This window comes from Rhinolophus sinicus, linkage group LG11 (genome assembly GCF_036562045.2).
Source record: "Rhinolophus sinicus isolate RSC01 linkage group LG11, ASM3656204v1, whole genome shotgun sequence".
In the NCBI taxonomy this organism is placed as follows: Eukaryota; Metazoa; Chordata; class Mammalia; order Chiroptera; family Rhinolophidae; genus Rhinolophus; species Rhinolophus sinicus.
In genome coordinates this window covers 18,956,769-18,974,508 of record NC_133760.1, presented here as the reverse complement: position 1 = coordinate 18,974,508, position 17,740 = coordinate 18,956,769, and the positions used below count along the sequence as shown (strand labels likewise).

The 17,740-nt window shown below is 54.6% G+C and overlaps 2 protein-coding genes across 8 annotated transcripts in view; one reads left to right on the top strand and one right to left on the bottom strand.

Annotated features, from left to right (window-relative positions):
• LOC141567473 (uncharacterized) overlaps nucleotides 1-5,857 on the bottom strand; it is a 100,454-nt gene extending 94,597 nt beyond the window's left edge. For 3 of the 7 annotated variants that reach the window (XM_074314487.1, XM_074314484.1, XM_074314488.1), the window contains exons 1-2: nucleotides 4,674-5,370; nucleotides 4,199-4,412 (exon numbers count right to left, since the gene is read on the bottom strand). In XM_074314487.1, the coding sequence (XP_074170588.1) occupies nucleotides 4,199-4,412; nucleotides 4,674-4,921 (462 nt within the window). In that variant the 5' untranslated portion in view covers nucleotides 4,922-5,370. Of the gene's footprint in view, nucleotides 1-1,969; nucleotides 3,787-4,198; nucleotides 4,413-4,673 lie in introns of those variants that run through there. The other 4 variants (XM_074314485.1, XM_074314486.1, XM_074314482.1 and 1 more) reach the window with 3 other exon arrangements.
• Nucleotides 5,858-6,042: 185 nt separating this feature from the next.
• Nucleotides 6,043-10,502, top strand: FOXF1 (forkhead box F1). Its single transcript, XM_019747095.2, has 2 exons — nucleotides 6,043-7,546; nucleotides 9,004-10,502. Exons 1-2 carry the CDS (start codon nucleotides 6,421-6,423, stop codon nucleotides 9,162-9,164), a joined length of 1,287 nt encoding a protein of 428 aa, XP_019602654.2. The 5' UTR covers nucleotides 6,043-6,420; the 3' UTR covers nucleotides 9,165-10,502.
• The last annotated feature ends 7,238 nt before the right edge of the window (nucleotides 10,503-17,740 follow it).

The window sequence follows — 17,740 nt, the reverse complement described above, 5'->3', positions numbered from 1 at the left end:
ACAAGGCCCGGTGCTCACAGCCTCTCAAGACCCACAGAGAAGACTCATCGTCCCCATGTCTCCATATTACTTTGAGAACTGCCCACCCTTCCCAGCACAACGAAGTGCGTGAAAGTTGTTCTAAAAATAAAGTGGGAGAGTCACTTGGCTTCCCTGGAACCTAAGATCAAAACAATCTACTTTACAGGGTTATGGTTGGGGTTTCCTGAGCTAGTGATTGCCTTCAGGAGCTTCAGAAGAGCACACAGTCAGCCCTCAAGTATCATTCGCTGTGTGGGCTTTGCATTTTTTATTATTGCATGTTCGCGCGCATGCACATCTCCTGACAGCCCTTCATTCATCTAGCCATGCTCTACTGTAAACACATTGCCTGAAGCTGGGGTGGACAGAGCACCCCGGTGTAGACCCCTCTCTGCAACATGCTGTCCCCAGGATGCAGACTGCATTGTCACCACAGTCCCCATCAAGTTCTGTGCCACAGACATCGAATTGGACATATTTTACAATGTTCCTGCAAATCCATGATGTCATGTACGATATAACTCAGTATATCACACACACACACACCACAACAGTCTGTGTAATTCTATATTATATGGGCCTCAGAGGCTACAGTATCCTGTGTCTGGATCACATTATGTTGTACACACCCCCAAACTATTCCATGTACATCACCGGCTACCCTAGACACGTTCTATAATGTTGTGGGTATGGGACACCTCACACTGCATTAGAATAGCCTGCACACATACTGTGTTATATGGTCCACATCTTAAGATATGAATTACACATGCAGCCACCGCACTGTACCCACCTCCTATACTGCTTAGCATAGGAAACGTGTCCTATTTGCACAAACCTCAGGCTATTCTGTGCACAACCATTACACTGTCCACCCACCTGACATTTTCGTGCCTGCCGGACACTGCTTGGGGCCTTTCTAGTTCCACGGTTCTTGCCCCTCTGCAAATGGGCACACATGTGAGAGCACATCTAGTTTGCTGAGAAATATCCCACTTCTTGTGTGCACAGATCATTTTATGATCGGAGGAGAGGGAATGTACTATCTCCTCCCAACCCTGATGTGTCTCCCCACGGTGCCCTGCCCCCAGGTTGCATTTTGACCCACAAATGTCCCAGCTCAACCCCTCAGGGCTCCTTACCAATGCCCCCAGGCCAGGTGGTTTCCCTTACTGTCCAGCGCCCGCCTGGGGTCTGGGGCCCAGCCCACACACTACCTTGCATCGCCTTTGGACATCGTCTGAAAGGGGTTCGAGGGAGCAGGGCAAGGGAGGCGCTGGCGCTGGCCGGGTGCTAATGCAGAGCTGGGGAGGCAGCGGGCAGGGCGGCTGCCCTCGAGGTGGGTGGTCGGCGGCCGCCTCTGCCCCCGCCCGCGAGGCGGGCCGGGCACAATCCAAGCTGGATCTGGTTCCCTGCTCGGGTTACCGCGCGCTCTCGGCCCGGGCGGCTTCACTTAAGCAATTAGCCAGTAAAAATACCTTGGGCTTGGGGAGTGGGAGACATGGCAGGCATGTCTGTTTTTACACCCCCTCCCCACATTTTGGGATTCCTGGGACTGGCGCTTGGGTGCAGATTTGATTTGGGATGGGGGGGGGGGGTCTTTATGGATCTTTAAGCTAAGAGCCAAAAGCTGCCATATCCCAGTCTGCATTTTCTCCAACTGCCCCTCAAGCTGGGCCCCAGGGATTTTGTTTGTTTCTGTCTGTTTGGATAGAGTAAGTCTTTCTCTGCACAGTCTTGCCCAATGCTCCCAACAGCCCGAAGAAAATAGTGCCATTATTCATCCCATTTTTCAGATGAAGAAACTAAGTTACAGCGTGGTGATTATAGTTAATAATACTGTATCACATCCTTGCATCTTTTTAAGAGATGTTAAGTAATGCTCTGAACACACACACACCTACACACACACACACACACACACACACAAATGGTAACTGTGGAGGGATGGAGGTGGCAGATAATTTTGTGGGCGGTAATCATTTTGCAACATATAAATGTATCAAATCAATACTTTATATATCTTAAACTTACACAATGTTATGTTTCAATTATATCTCAATAAAGCTGGGGAAAAATAAACCCACCAACAACTGCTGCCCCCAAAAAGATGAAACTAAGGCACAAACAGCTCATGTAACATCCCTACATGGTGGAGACTGCGTTCAAATCCTGTCCCCGATTCCAAATCTGCAGGCAGAGGGTCTCTGCCTTGTCTATTACTGGCCCTTTCATCCTATGGCTGGGGCTTAAATCCCCGGTCCTGCAGTCAAACCTGGGTTTGTATCCTGTCTCTGCAGGGTGACCTAGGACATGGGGTAACCTCGCTGAGCTCTATCTGTAAAGGAAGGGATAATATTGATCTGGTAGATGCTTCTGTGAAGATTAAAAAAATAACTTTGGGGTGTTTAACCAGGGTCCTGGGTTCATGGATAAATGGATGGGAGGTCGCAGGTTTGTGGATGTGCTCCCACCCCTGGATGGTGAGTTTAATATGTTTGGTGTAATCTTGAAAATCATTCTACAAATGTCATAGGTATGCGACTTCTGTGTGTGTGGGGTGAGGGGAGGGTGGGATGTAGTTTTCAACAGTTTGTCAAAGGTATTCGCAGCCCAGAGAAAAGTTAAGAACATCCAAAGGGGGTGTTAATAAGGTGATGATCTGTACTTAGGCGCAGTCGACAATCCATAAGTCCGATTAACATTGTGTTTGTAGTTGTTATTATTTTATCACCATTAGTTCTCCAACAGGTCTCTGTGCCCTTGGGCCTGGGAAGCCAGGGTCCTGTCGGGCTGCAGAGCGTTTTTAAACCCTACTCTCAGCCTGCAACAAGACATCTGGGAGGGTAAAATGCAATGATAGATTGTCCTTGGGACAAGAGAGGAAAGAGGAAGACCTGTTTGCTTAACATCATTGGTTGACTCAGGCCAGGTCTTCACCAGGCCTCAGTTTCCCCACCACAAAAATGTAAGGTCAGGGACCTCTCAGGGGCATCTTGAGAGCCAAGAGCGTAGTCCCTGGGCATATCGAGAAGCCCTCCTTTCTATGGCTGTTGTTCTTCCCAGAATTGAGGGGGGTTCGCCCCAAATTACAGAGCTGGGAACTCATTCCTCCTCCCCTCCCTCTCAAACCCCCACCTTTATCTCCTGCTGGGGTGGAGATTAGGGGTTGGGAGAGAGCCTCCATCTGCCACATTCCTGAGGCTCCAAGGCCACTTGGCCCCCTCTCCATGGACAAGGTAACTGCTGTCCTTCCCCTGCAGAGTCTGGTTTGCTGTCAGAATCTGAGGGATAAATGGAGGCAAGGTGGGGCCCGACTCCACACTTCCTGCCCAGGAAGGCAGAAGCTCCTTCACCCCAAAATACACAGGGCCCCCCAAGGGGAGCTGGTGAGAGACAAGGATGTGCAGGAAGGAGGGAGCCTGATCTGGGGGGGAGCCAAGATGAAATCTGCAGCCCCTCCCAACTGGAGAGAGCGTTGGAGGGAAGGGGGCTACTGGATAAAGGGCCCCCCAACATCATGCTCTATAGAGGCCCCTCACTTTGGAGGCTCCTGGTTAGTGGAGGAGGAGCGAGAGAAAGGGAGGCGTTCCTATCACTTTCTGGGAGCCGTGGGGAGTGCTGTTCCCGTGGCTGGCTGGTGAGCAGGCAAGCCTCCCCCGCTCGCATCTCCTCTAAAAGCCAGATGTGCTCCCAGCAGCTGGCGGTAGCGACCCCTTCGCGGGAGCTTCCCTCCTGGCGCTGCCGGGGCCTCCTTGCCTGCAGCTGCCGTTTGACGGGGTGAAAAAAAGTGATGGAGGAAAAATATGTGAGAATGCGGGTGTGCGTGGACGTGCGCGCGCGTGGAGAGGCTGCGTGAGATTGTGTGTGCATGTGCAGCTGGCTGTACTTGGGTGAACGCGCAGTGCAGGAGTGTGTGCACTTAACCGAAAGTGTGTCCTCAGCGGTGGGGAGGCTTGTGCGTCTGTGAGAGGGTGGGGGGCGCCTGAGCTGTGTGCCGGGTGTCCGCTTGGTGGTGATGGTGGTGGTGGTGGGGGAATGTATTGGAGGCGGTGCACGGTGCTCAGTGTGTCTGGTCTGTGGATGCTGGCTGAACTGAGTGAATTGAGTCTGCCAGTGCGCGTCTACCTGAGCGAAGAAACAACGGACACACAAAGCAATCACGTCCCACACTCACCGTTTCCCTAGGCCGGCTGGGCTGCCTGCGCGCGGAGCCGAGGCCAGGAGAGCCAGGCGGAAGCGCAGCGCAGAAGGTGACTCTCCGGTCTCCGCGAGCGCGGCTCCGCCGGGGAAGGCTGCGATCGCTGGGCAGACAACGCCGGCGAGCCCTCCAGCTTCCTCGCAAGGACATGCCAGGGGCCCCGATGGCGATGAGACGTCTACCGCCAAAGCTGCAGGCGAGCGAACGAGGAGGGGGATTAGCAGGGAACAACGAATCCAGAGAAACGCGAGAGGCCGGTGGGCTTTGAAAAGCGCCGCGGGCCCCGCTCCGAGCCCGGCATACACCTCTCACCCCAGTTCGCGCCAGGGCAAGGCGTCTTGGCTCCTCGCGATGACTCGCGAAAATACCCCTCACCTCCCTCCACCCGACTCGGGGCACTGGCGGGAGGCCCAGCCTGGTGCCCCGCAGTCTGCGCGCAAACAGCACTCACCTGGGTCTCTGCGTGCCGCGTCGCGCCGGGCTCCTGCGCTGTACGGTGCTCGGCGCCACCAGCCCCCAACCCTGTCCTAGCTCACACCTCAGTGCTGTGAGGTTGGCGGGGAAGGCGCGCTTGCGAGCCCTCTGCTGTGGGCAGCCAGGCGCGTGAGGGCCGCCGACGCAGACTGTTTTCCGGAACCTGGCCTGGCGCGCAGTGTCAGAGGCCCCCGAGGAGGCGGCAGGCCGAACCCACAGGGGCATTAGGCCAACTCCCCCCGCGCACGCGGAATTCTCTATTATTATTATTAGAGAATCCCTCAGAACATGTTTACATTGAGCCGTATAAACTTCCTGCCAGGGCCTTTACCATCTACGAGAAATCGGAACCTGCTCTTGGAAAGTGGGGACACCGGGGCTGCGGGGCCAAATAGGCGGGTTTTCAGTGAGCGTGTGTGTGTGCGTGTGTGTGTGTGTTTGGGGGGGGAGGTTAACTTGGCTACGTGTGGGTTCAGATCCGAGCGTGGCTAATGTATACGTGAGAGTTGGTGCACATTTAAGCTCCTATGGGCCTGCTATGTATGCGTGAATGCATTAGTGGGAACATACATGTCTGAGCGCCGTGTGCGTGAGTGGAAACTCACGCATGGGTGTGAGTTTGCAAGCCTGAATCTAGTAATTTCCCAGGTTTGCATGTGCATCAATGCACGCATATGTGTGCATGAGTGCACGAGTGCATGAGTGAGTGAATGAGCCAGGCTGCATGTTCTGGGAGCCTGTGCGGTTTTGGTCCCCGCAGGGCCAGCTGTTCTTACTCGCTCCCGCCCGGCCCCGCGGCGCCGGAGACAAAGCGGCAGCGACCCGCCCTGCGCTTTCGTTTTCCGCCCGCGCTCGGCTCCGGTGGCTGCCTGCCTGCTCGCGCGCTGCTGGGCGAGTCCGAAGTCCCGGGCGCCGCGCAGTCCTTCCCGGGGCGGGGAGAGTGGGGAGGCGGTCCCTCGCGGGAACCTACGCCTGCTGGCCGCGGGAACCCGAGCCGGCTGTGCCCACGATGGCCACGACCTGGCGTCCGCTGCCGCCACTGCAGTTGCGATTTGCCACGGGTCTGTACTCGTCGGGGAAGGCCGAGGACCCGGGGTGCGTTTCCCGCCGCGCGGCCCGGGCAGGGAAGGCGGGGGCCTGTCCGCAGCGGGGCTAAACCGCAGGCTGTGGGGGCATTAGCACTTGCTCGCCAGGTTGGTGGAGGCGGGGCGGGTTCTTTCGGCAGCGGCTGGGCGGTGGGGGTGGGGGCCCTTTAAGGGCCCACCGGCGCGGGGGCCGGAGGGGGGCAGAGAGGGGAGGGAACTCTTGGAGGGTCTTACGCCGGCCCGGGAGACGCGGCCGAGAGAAGATGCAGTGAGGGCGGCCTCTGCAGGAGTCGTGGAGCGGAGCGCTGCGGGTGGCGGGGACCAAGCGCTGCTCCCCGCGGGGTCTCACGGCCGCAGGCCCTAGAGGTGGTGCTTCCCCCCAAAAAAATCGTTGGGGGAGGGGGCTTCCTCGCGGCCTCCGCCCTTGCTGCAAAGAGGCTGCCCTCAGCCTCCGCTCCGCTCCTTCCCTTGTGGGAGGGCGAGAGGGAAAGAGGGAGGAGAGAGAGGTGGGGGAGGAGAGAGCTGGAGAGAGAGGGGGGCTCTGCGCCAACCGCCGGCCGATCCAGCAGCAACTCCGGGAGGACTGGCGGGCAGGCGGGGGAGGGTGCGCCAAGGCTCGCTCGGGAGAAGTGGCCGCCGATGACGGCAGAGGTGCAGCCTGCCCCGCGCGCGCAGCCCCCTCCCCCTCGCCCTCCGCCCCCCCCTTCTCGTCTTCCTCCTCCTCCTCCTCCTCCCCGCTCGTCCGCGGCGCAGAGCAGCGGCGGCAGCGGCGGCGGCAGCAGCCACCCGATGTCTTCGGCACCCGAGAAACAGCAGCCACCGCACGGCGGCGGCGTTGGCGGCGGCGGGGGAGGCGGCGCGGCCATGGACCCCGCGTCGTCCGGCCCGTCCAAGGCCAAGAAGACGAACGCCGGCATCCGGCGCCCGGAGAAGCCGCCCTACTCGTACATCGCGCTCATCGTCATGGCCATCCAGAGCTCGCCCACCAAGCGCCTGACGCTCAGCGAGATCTACCAGTTCCTGCAGAGCCGCTTCCCCTTCTTCCGCGGCTCCTACCAGGGCTGGAAGAACTCGGTTCGCCACAATCTCTCGCTCAACGAGTGCTTCATCAAGCTGCCCAAGGGCCTCGGGCGGCCGGGCAAGGGCCACTACTGGACCATCGACCCGGCCAGCGAGTTCATGTTCGAGGAGGGTTCCTTTCGGCGGCGGCCGCGCGGCTTCCGAAGGAAATGCCAGGCGCTCAAGCCCATGTACAGCATGATGAACGGGCTGGGCTTCAACCACCTCCCGGACACCTATGGCTTCCAGAGCTCAGCCGGCGGCCTCTCGTGCCCACCCAACAGCTTGGCGCTCGAGGGCGGCCTGGGCATGATGAACGGCCACTTGCCGGGCAACGTGGACGGCATGGCTTTGCCCAGCCACTCGGTGCCCCACCTGCCCGCCAACGGCGGCCACTCGTACATGGGCAGCTGCGGCAGTGCGGCGGCAGGCGAGTACCCGCACCACGACAGCTCAGTGCCCGCCTCCCCGCTGCTGCCTGCTGCCGGTGGGGTCATGGAGCCGCACGCCGTCTACTCGGGCTCCGCAGCCGCTTGGCCACCGTCGGCCTCCGCAGCACTCAACAGCGGCGCCTCCTACATCAAACAGCAGCCCCTGTCCCCCTGCAATCCCTCGGCCAACCCCCTGTCCGGCAGCCTCTCCACGCACTCCCTGGACCAGCCCTATCTGCACCAGAACAGTCACAACGCCCCAGCTGAGCTGCAAGGTGAGTAGGGGAGGCTGGGCTGCGGTGGTTCTAATCCCGGGGAAGTCCGGATATTTGTGAATACACTGCGCCCGACCTAGCCCCCCAAATTGCTGACCGCCCTGGGCAAGAGCCTACAGCCACTTCTGTGGGGTGCCAACCCCAAGACTGCTGTGTCTTTCAGTCCCACCTATCCCTGTTTGAGGCATGAGTGCAGCTTGGTCTCACAATTTGCGCCAATATGTCGTTTCTCCTTTTCTGTTCCAACTCCAGGCTGCTGGACGCCCAGAGCCTGACCAGGTAGGCCCTGTCCCCACCAAAAAGACTCAGACCCATATATTCTAAGACCTTTCTGGTCCCTTAGGCCCCCTTATGCCTCGGCAAATTCCCAGGATTGAGCTGGGGCCAAGCCCTGGCCAGCTGGCTCACCCTCCTGGGGTGGTCACTCAGAAAGCTACTGAAAGAGCTGCCTCTGCTCCTTGCCTGGGCGGATCGGAAGAGTTAGGCCCAAAGCCGCCTGGGCCTGGCGCTGAGAGGCTCAGCGCCCCAGCCCTTTAGGGAACCAAGCCTGGCCATGGGAACGTTGAGTTGGGGGCATTTTGTGATGACAGAGGCGGAGAGGGGCTGTGGCCACGACCAGAGCAAGGGTCAGAGTTGCAGACCTCACAGACTCTTTGTTTCTCAGGATCCAGGTTTTCAGGTCCCCAGGTATCCCCTCCCCAACCCTCTGAGAAAGACGATACAGAACAATCTTTCCTCCTGAACTCCCGGTCTGAGCACCCACTAGCAGCCTTCTTGGCCTAGTTCTGGAAAGAGCATGGAGTTAGCTAAGTGGGGCCTGTCAGGGGTCAGCTGTCAGCAGCCTACCAGAGGCAGAAGCTCCGGCCTGGAGGCTGGAAGGCCGCTTCTCTGCGGGAGCTGGGGGTCACCCTGCTTGGGCTGCTTCAAACTCCTGGGCTCCAGCTGCCCCAGGTGCCCTGTTCTCCAAGGGGCACTTCCTCTGGAGAAGCCACCCTTTGCCCCTGTAATGGCCTGCGCCTGCCTCTCGATGCACTGAGGCCTCCAGAGCCTTTGGGGTTGGGAAGTGGCTGCCCCTGCGGCAGGCCTCAGGCTGTCCAGGAGGTGGAGGCCACTGGGGCCCTCACTGGCGTCTGCTGGCTCATCTCGGCCGCCCTCACCCCTTCCTCATCGGCATCCAGAAGCCCCCGGTCCTGGGCTCAGTGTCCAAGGTTGGAGACGCCCAGGCGGCGGGTGCTCCCGGGAGCCGGGACGGTTGCCTCATCCCGGGATCTTCCTCTGGGGTACACAGCTTGGCCCAACCTAGGGTCGGGAACTCGGAGGGGAGTCTGGGTGCGGCTGGTAGAGTGTAGGGAAGGGAGGGCCCTGCGTCCCACGGGCAGTGGGCAGCCCTGCGTCTCTACCTTGAACTCTGGCCCCTGGCACTTACTCTTTACTTCTCCCTGTCACCTCCCTCGCAGGCATCCCTCGGTATCACTCGCAGTCGCCCAGCATGTGTGACCGAAAGGAGTTTGTCTTCTCTTTCAACACCATGGCGTCCTCGTCCATGCACTCTGCTGGTGGTGGCTCCTACTACCACCAGCAGGTCACCTACCAAGATATCAAGCCTTGTGTGATGTGAGGCCGAAGCCCACGGGGCCCTCTGGGCAAGGGCCACACGGCACAGGGACCCGGAACCCATCGCAAGAAACTGCTTTATTCTCGAGGTATAACCGTTGGCAGAAGAAAAGGGTTTGACTCCTCCCCAATCGGATTATTTGGAAAGGAATCCCCACGGCAGAGACACCGCTCGGTGGGGCACAGTGGTCGGCACCTCCTCCCCTACTCCCTCGAAAAATTTAAAAAATGGTGGCGTAGGGCCTGATCTGACTACAGCTGTTGGTAAATAAGTATCTATTTTTGATCCAATTGAAACCGGCTGAGAAGGTGCTGTGTTGGGGGAAAACCCTCAACATCCAAACAAAAATTCTGCTGAGGTCTCTCCCCTCTCTTACCCTCCAATGGAAAAAGTGGGGGGAGATTTTTTTTTTTTTTAGAAGAAAGGCAAACATATGAGACCATCATTATCAAATACTTTTATTTTTGGGTTGAGTATTTATCTTTTTATTTTTAATTTTTAATTTTTTTTTTTTTTTGGAAAGAATGTCTTGGAATGCGCAAGTCTCTTGTTAGAGCTGTCTTTTGCAGGGAAGGGGGGGCACGAAATCGCGTTCTCCCTCCCGACCTCAGAAGCCCTCCATCAACCACAGGTGGATCTTTGTGCGGACAACTTGCATTTCTGAAGCCACTGTTCGTCTTTAAAAAAAAGAAAGAAACTAGATGGAGCCCAGAAGCGAGCGGCTCTCCCGGCCTCTGCCATCCCCCGCCGCCTTCCTCTTCTTCCTTCTCTTTTTGGTTTTGTTTCGAATTTTATTTGGGCTTTTTTTGGTGGGTGTTTTTCTCACGAGACCCGGCCGTTTCCTGACCTCTACTGTAAACTTTCTTGTGCGCGAGCAAGGCGAACACAGCGCGACGCGGGGACTGAGAAGGCCTGGCGAGCGCGCCAATTCAGGATTGCGGTGACGCAGAAAGGTTAAGGCACTTTTTAAAACTATAGCAAGGCTCATCCTGTTATTTATTCTTTCTTTCCCTAATAACCGAAACACCGCATAGGCTCCTCCGTTTATTAGTATTAATGGTGTAACTTTGTTGGCAATATTTGCCGGTAGAATTTTTTTTAGCTATCCATTGTAAATTTGAAACAAAGTCCGAAACAAATTTCCATATGTTTTATATAAATATATATATAAAATGAAGGACCACCCTCCTTTTTTTCTAGTATTTTGGCTGCTGGGGTGCAGCGTTTGTGACACGTATTTTAAATTTCCTTCTGCACTGTATAAAATGACAATTTGAGGATGTTTTGCCTTTTGTGTATTTTTTCCAAAAAAAGAACAAAAATAAAAATGTATAACATTTGTATATGGCCTTAACATTGTATCAACTAGAAATAAAATCGCATGAGTATTTTACTGGGATTGCAGAATATCTTCCAAACCCCCAAATACAGACAGAAACCCGCTTGGGATAGCTAGCCTTTTTTCTTGTATTTAAAATATGGGTGATTCTGAATACCTTTTTTTTCTTTTTCATTTTCATTTTTTTGGCTAATCCTCCTCTTTTCACTCTTCATTTCACATTGAAGTGAAATCTGGATGTGAGTAACTATTTTTTTTGGCTACTGTTTTTTAAGAAGAGCCCTCTGCCCCTCTAAATGTCATTTCTCTTTTTAAAGAAATAATCAAACGTTTAAAGAAAAACTATCGTCCTCCTCTCAGGGAAGACCATAGATATGTAAAAATATATAAAAATTATATTTTTACTTTTTTCCCATTCCAAAACCAATGAGAGTTTTGAGTTTCAGACTTTACTGTTCCAATATTCTATCTGTTATAAATCATGAAAGAACTCTAAGTTTTTTGGTAGTTTTTTTTTTTTTTGAGGGTGCCCTGCATTTGGTTTTCCCCAATCAAGGAGTGAGTAAAATTTGTGCAAAGAAGGGCTGTTGGTGGGAAAGCAAGGTGACAGGCACGTTTCCAATCCTGTAAGCAACATTTCCTCCTAAATCATTAGGGGAAAAAAAAAAAAAAATTTTAAAAACCTGTATCTACTGCTGATCACCCTGTTTCTATTCCCATCCCCGCTATTTGGGAAAACAAACACAATAAAGTCGCATTGTTGGTGCGGCCGTTCAAGACCCACCGCAGTTTCTCTGAACCTGGTTCTTCTCAAATTTGACATTTTGGACGTGAGGGTAATTTCTCTGGTGCTCTGTTACATCAAAATTATCAATAAACTCCCCCGGGCAATTAATGTCCCAAACTAACAGCTGTCTATAAAACCGAGATAAAATGGACAGGAAAAGGCCGGCGACTCCATCCCTCGGGGTCTCCGTCGGGCCGACACAACCGGCCGGGGTCTGCTGGACGAAGCGCGCTGTCGCCCGCACGCGCCTGGCTCGGCGCTCCGGGAGTAGGTTCTGAGCGGACGGAGAAGGCACTGTGCTCTCTAGGCGAGGCCACCTCTCGGCATCCGCTGCCTCCCCCCGGTGCCCAGGAAAACAGGCCAGAGAAAAGCCCCCAGGCCTCGAGCACCGGAATATCGCGTTCGCTCTCACCCAGACAACCTCCGCAGGCAACAGGGGGCCTCTTCCTCCCTCCGTCGGAGACTGCGCCCCAATTAGGTCCAAGGCTCCGGGGAAATGGGGCTGATTAGGAGAAACTCAATGCCAGCCCAGCCGGCGCGCTCCCTGGTCTCCTTGTGCAGCGTCTCCAGCTCTGGTCCTCTCGCTTGGCCCCTTGGCGCGCCAGAGGCCTCGGTGCGCCCCGGTTGCGCGTGGCTTTGGCGCCGCTGCTCTATCAGAGTCCCGGACGGCGGCGAACCCTGGCCGGTTTTCATCTCCCTAGTGGCGCCTGCATTTCTGCAGTATCTCCCAGCCCACCCACATCCAGGGTGCAGGAAAACGGGCTCGGGGAGCCCTGGGATGGGCATGGCTGCTGTCTCCGGGCTTGACCCGGGGCCTGGGGATGACAGAAGAGTTCAGTCTTCCCAGCGAGGAGAGTTTGGCTTCTGGCAGACCCGAAAGGATCAGATTCCGCAGGCAAAATTGCCTCCACTCCGGCGTCCGAGATTTCACACCGCCGCCTCCGCGGCCGTTGCTGCACAGAGACCAAACTTGATTGGGTGGGGGACACAGGAGCCGCGGGGCGCCGAGCTCCCACCGCCCTGAGCCGTGATAAAAGCGTGCCTGTCAAGTGCAAGTTACGAGCTTAAAATGTAAAGGCCCTCCTGAGTCTGGTGCAAAATCACTCGCCCTGCGTGCATAAATGGGACTCGTTCTAGTTAGTATAGGGGCATCCTCGATAGAATTAACTCAAATTTTTTGCGCTTACCTTTAGGGGCTTTGTCTTGGAACAGTGCAGTCCATTACATGCCCTAAATGTATGTAATCCCTCAAATAATAAAAGGCACAGAGGCAGGGAAATGGCAAGAATATGCGAAAGGGTTTCTGTTCGTGGATCAGAAATCCCGCAGATGCCGCATTTCTAGAGCAAGCTGATGCCCTGGGCATATCCGAGACTCAGCAGCATGCCCATTGCACTCCCTGGGCAGCAGAAGCGCCTTGGCGCAGCCTCTGGGCTCCCTCGCCCCAGGCAGGCGAGAACTGAAGCCCGGGAGGCCCCTGGAGCTCGCTCCCAGGGCCAGGTAGGTCGAGAAGCACGGGGTAGCTGGAAGGTGCTCAGGGTGTGTGCTTCTGACGGGAAAGCGTATGGCCCACGGAGGTCCACTGTGTCCCAATGTTTTTTTCCCTTGGGGCTGGAGTGCCAGGGACGGTAAGGGGGGTGATGGCACATGAATGCCTGGCTATCTACCTGCCTGCAAGGGGCCCAGTAGCAGGCAGCTCTCCGTAGGTGGTGGAAAGACGCAGCTAGAGTCCATGCTCTGCCACCACCTGACCACAACCACTCAAGTCACGTTGGAGCCTGGGTTTTCTCATCTCTAATAACACTGTTCTCCCAGACCTGTGGGGGTGTGGGGGGCAGCGGTGGCACCCATAGGAGTGGCCATGTGACCCAAGCATGTCTCACTTTCCTCCTGGAGAGATCTGGTGGTGTGTAGGTGTGAGCAGGTGGGGTGGGTGGTATAGGAGGTGCGAGAATCCATATTTTACAAAGCCTCCTGCTCAGGGACATCCGTTGAGCACCCAGTTTGTGAACCGCTGAACTCCCTATCTCCTGGAATGACTCACTTGGAAGCTCTTTTCCTCCCCAGGCAGGAGGATGACATCCCATTAGGCTCAAGAGATGGAATTTTGACAGTGGGGTTGGTCCTGGGGCTCTGACACGGATCTGTCCCCAGATCTCCTAACCTCCAGGTCAGAAGGCCTCTGAGCTTTCTGATGGTGGCTTCAATTCTGATGGTGGTTCTCAGACCGCCATCCCGGAATCACCCTCATCAGAAATACTTGGGTGGTCTGCTCAAACCAGATTTTGGAGTGGGGCAGGGTGCCTAGAGCCACTAGATTAGAATCCGTGGAGGGGTTTCCCAGGAATCCACAGTCTTCACAGATTTCCAAGTGGTCCTGGTGAGGTGCTAACGTTTACTCTCCTCCAGTGTTCTCTGGGCTCCCAAGAAAACCTCGGGAAGGCATCTCAGCGTGGCCTCTGCTGCCCCCTCCCGCCCAGCAACCCAGGGCAGTCTAAAAAGTAGCTGTTTGAGAGACGGTGGAGCCCAGCAAGCTGACACACATGCAGCTAATGCTTATGAGGCATACCATATGCTGGCGAGCGGCAAGCCCTCTCACACACGCCATCTCAGGTCACCTCAGCAGGCCTCAGGCAGGTCTTATTACTACTCCCGCTTTCTAGATGCAGAAACGGAGCTAGGACAGGTTAGGGGACTTGTTCCAGACACTGCTGGTAAGAAGTGGAATTGAAACTCAGACCCAGGATTGTCTGACCCAAAGCCCATGTCCCTAAACATTGTGTTACGTGGTGATAGGACACCCATTTTCCTCCAGCCACCAGGCCTAGTGAAAAAAAAAAAGAGGGAAGCTGAAGGGTGGTCCATGACCCAGCTTCTGCCGGTTGCCAGCTTCTGCTGGGGAGATGGCAGTAGATGGGGGGGGGGGCATAGGGGTCTGAGGTCTCTAAACACAGCTCCTTTCATACCCCTCGATACCTTCAAGCTATGGGGGTTCATGCAGATGGGGTGGGGAGACTGGCATGGCGGCTCCAGAGCAGATCTGTGACGTTCACCTCCTCTTTAGGACAGTGGACTTAGCCTTCACGGGTTTATACCAGGCCCCTCACGAGAGCGCCCTCGACTTCCTTGAGCCCCCTTAGTCCAGTGGAGAAAAACTCAAACACAAGTTGAAGCTGATGGTGAGTGAGGCCAGCTTGGTTGGCACATGTAGCTGTGCCTCCCTGCTCTATTTCTGGGATCTCCTGGGCATCAATATCTCGGGGTTCTAGACTATTTTAAGGAGAACGGCCCTTGTTTGGTGTTTCCTGCAGGCACATCCTGGGGCAGAGCTCTGTTGGGCAAGTGGCGTGGCCAATAGGCTGGACAGTCAGGAAAAGGCCATGCCCATTCACAATGGGACACTGACTTATTGTAGGACTGAGACAAATCCTGGGCCTCTAACAATTATATTACGTGCTTTGGGGATGGGCAGAAGAAGAGGGACAACCCTTTGCAAGTATAAAATTTTATTGGCATACATGAACAGGACAAAGAAAAAGCCACCACAGATTCATTCATTCAAGAGACACCAAGCACCTACTATGTGTCTGCCATTGGACTAGATTCAGTGGCGGACACACCCCTGTCATCATGGGTTGACCGACAAGTGCAGTATTTCCAGCTTTTTCTAGCACTAGAATACTGGTGTGTGTGTGGGGGGGAGGGATTCATGTCCTGAAGAAATGACATCACCAAGGGCAGGGCCACCTGAGTCAAAGCAGAAAGCTGGCACTGTTCAAGACCTCAGTGTGAACATGGTCACCAAGATGCCCCCTCCAGCTCTTATAGTGTAGGCTGTCTTCTGAGGACGTAGAAAGTGAGCCTGACTAGAGTGGATGAAGTCGCCTGGGCCAGGTATAGGCCACACCCATGTCTTATTTCCTACAACGCTTTGCATCAGCAGGATGGAAATGCAGGGAGAAACTTTGCAGTTGGGCAGTGGTGACAAGCCCCTCTGAGCGTCTTATTAAACTAGCGATATCATAGCAGGGAGGAGGCACAGACCACACATTCCACTGTGTCCACGGTTTATGGTCCTTAGATGTCCCCGGAAAAGGATAAAAATGTTTTTGTTTGGAAATTTCCCCCAAAGGAAGCCATAGATCAACATACTGTTTCCACCTGGTCACGGCTTCTGTGAGGCAAGGAGGGCGGGGCCACCCCTGACGACCCACCCAAGGCATTGCACCACCTGGCTGTTCTCTGTGAGACAGCAGCGCCACCTGCTGTCTGCTTTGAAGTTTGTGTTGGGACAACAGCAAACTTACTACAAATAAACTCTACCAAGGAAAATTGATTTCACCCCCACATGGACAGCTGACAATGTGCACAGATGAACCTGATTTTGGTGTTTCAGGCCTACTGACCTTTGTTAATGGGTAGCTGGCTTTTTGGGGGAGAGGGTCAAACCAAATTAGTCTTTTCCTAATTATACAAACAATAGGGCTTATTTAAACTAAAATAAATAAACCTTAGAAAAGTGAAAAGAAAGCAAACCACTTCAAAGCCCGCCCCGGAGACAGCTGTGTGTGTCCCAGGAGATGTCCCCCTGCACACACAGAGACCCTGCCGTTCCTGGAGAAGCAGACAGCAAACGTAGTAGTGGAGAGTGTGGGAGTTCAAGTCCTGACTCCACTTCCTAACTGCGAGCTTTGGCAGGTGCTTCTCCTCTGCATGCCTCAGTTCCCAGTCTATAAAATGGGAATGATGGCAGAAGCACCTCTCTCAAAGCATTGTTGTGAAGCCTGAGTTAAAATCTATGAATGGCTTACAGGTGAAACTGAGGCATAGAGAGGGTAAGTACTTTGCCCTAGGACACTATGGGGACAGAGCCCCAAAGAGCAGTTTCCAGGCTCTCAGCCTCACATAGAAAGGTGCTGGCTCAGCTAGTAAATGGACATCAACTGTGATTGGATGGCCATCAGCTGTGGCTAGTTGGCTGTCAGCTGTAATCAACGAGCCATTGGCCACTAATATAACTGCTGTGGCTACGCTAGCAGAAAATGGGCGCTAGCAAGAAGATGGTGGCTGGGCTGGCAAGCAGGGATTGCAGTTAGCACAGGGGAGTGTGGGTTGTGGATTGCAGAGAAGTGGATGGCAGGTTGCAGACAGTGTGGCTCCTGCTTCCTGTGTCTCCAACCCAGCTGCCAGCGAGACTATAGTGGTATGACTCCCCCATCTATGGCTCCGTGGATGTTCCTTTTTGGCCTCACCATGTTCTGCATTCTTATGTGGGGAGCGGGAGCAGAGACCCCGCTTGATACCCCACACGACAGACACATAGCTAGTACACGTCAGCGCTGAATTTAGTGCATACTCTGGTGTGCATGGCTTCGACACCATGTCTCTGAACCATTAATCATCTTTCTAGTGTCCCGACAAGTCACCGTGGTTGCCAATGACCCCTGAGGCCCTGTTGGTGGTCAAGAGATGAGCCATCGATGTTTCCCCAGAAGACAGGCTTCTCCCATGCTGACTAGGAGGGATCCTGGGGCTAAGGCCAGCTTTGCTGTGTGACCTTAGCAATTCATGTAACCTCTCTGAGCCATGTCTGTCTCACCTGGAAAATGTAATAGTAGCTGCTTCATGGGGTTCTTCTAAGGGTTAAGTGAGTTAATCCACCCTCCCTCCGAGGTGAGGAGGGATGTTTAATTTGCTCACAACTCAGCACTTCAGGACCTGAATTTATTGCTTCCAAACCATCCAAAGTGCAAAATGTCCACATTACATGGTCACATGTCAACTCCCATTTTAACCTTTGTGATTTATGGACATAGAAAATAAAGGGGTCCATTCACAGGAAGAAATCCTGCCCAGTTAGAGGAACAGGAGTGTGGGTTCCACTATTTAGAAGTCTCTGCTGGCTTGAAAACGCGCCCAGGCGGTCTCCGGTGAAAACCCGGATGACGACAAAGACTGGCAAAGCCATCAGGACTCATGGGGGGAGTGTGGAATGGGGGACCAGCGGGGCTCTGCCACACACCAGGGAACAAGCCACCACAACTCAGCGCCTCAGTTTCTTCATTTACAGATGCAATAAAATACAGGGCTATTTATTTCAAGCAAAGAGGCAAGTCTGAACCAGTGCCTGTCACATGGTGGGCTTCCAGCATTTAGAGATGTACAGAGCAGAATTAAAGGGAGTAGGATAGATGCAACACAGACAGGACACAAAACACTGCCCTGTCTGGAGACTCCTGCAGGCTTCTGAACTCAGCAGACCGGGGCCCCAAGGGCATCTCTGCCACTGGCATTCCATGTGCCTTGGGGAAATCACCCCACTCCTGCTCTCTTCTAGAAAAATGCCACTGGCTTGTCTGCCTCTTTCTACCTTAGGTGGCAAGGTGAAGACAGTCCACCGTGAAGGAAGACACATGAATAATTCTGGCTTCATCTATGATCTGCTCTTGACTT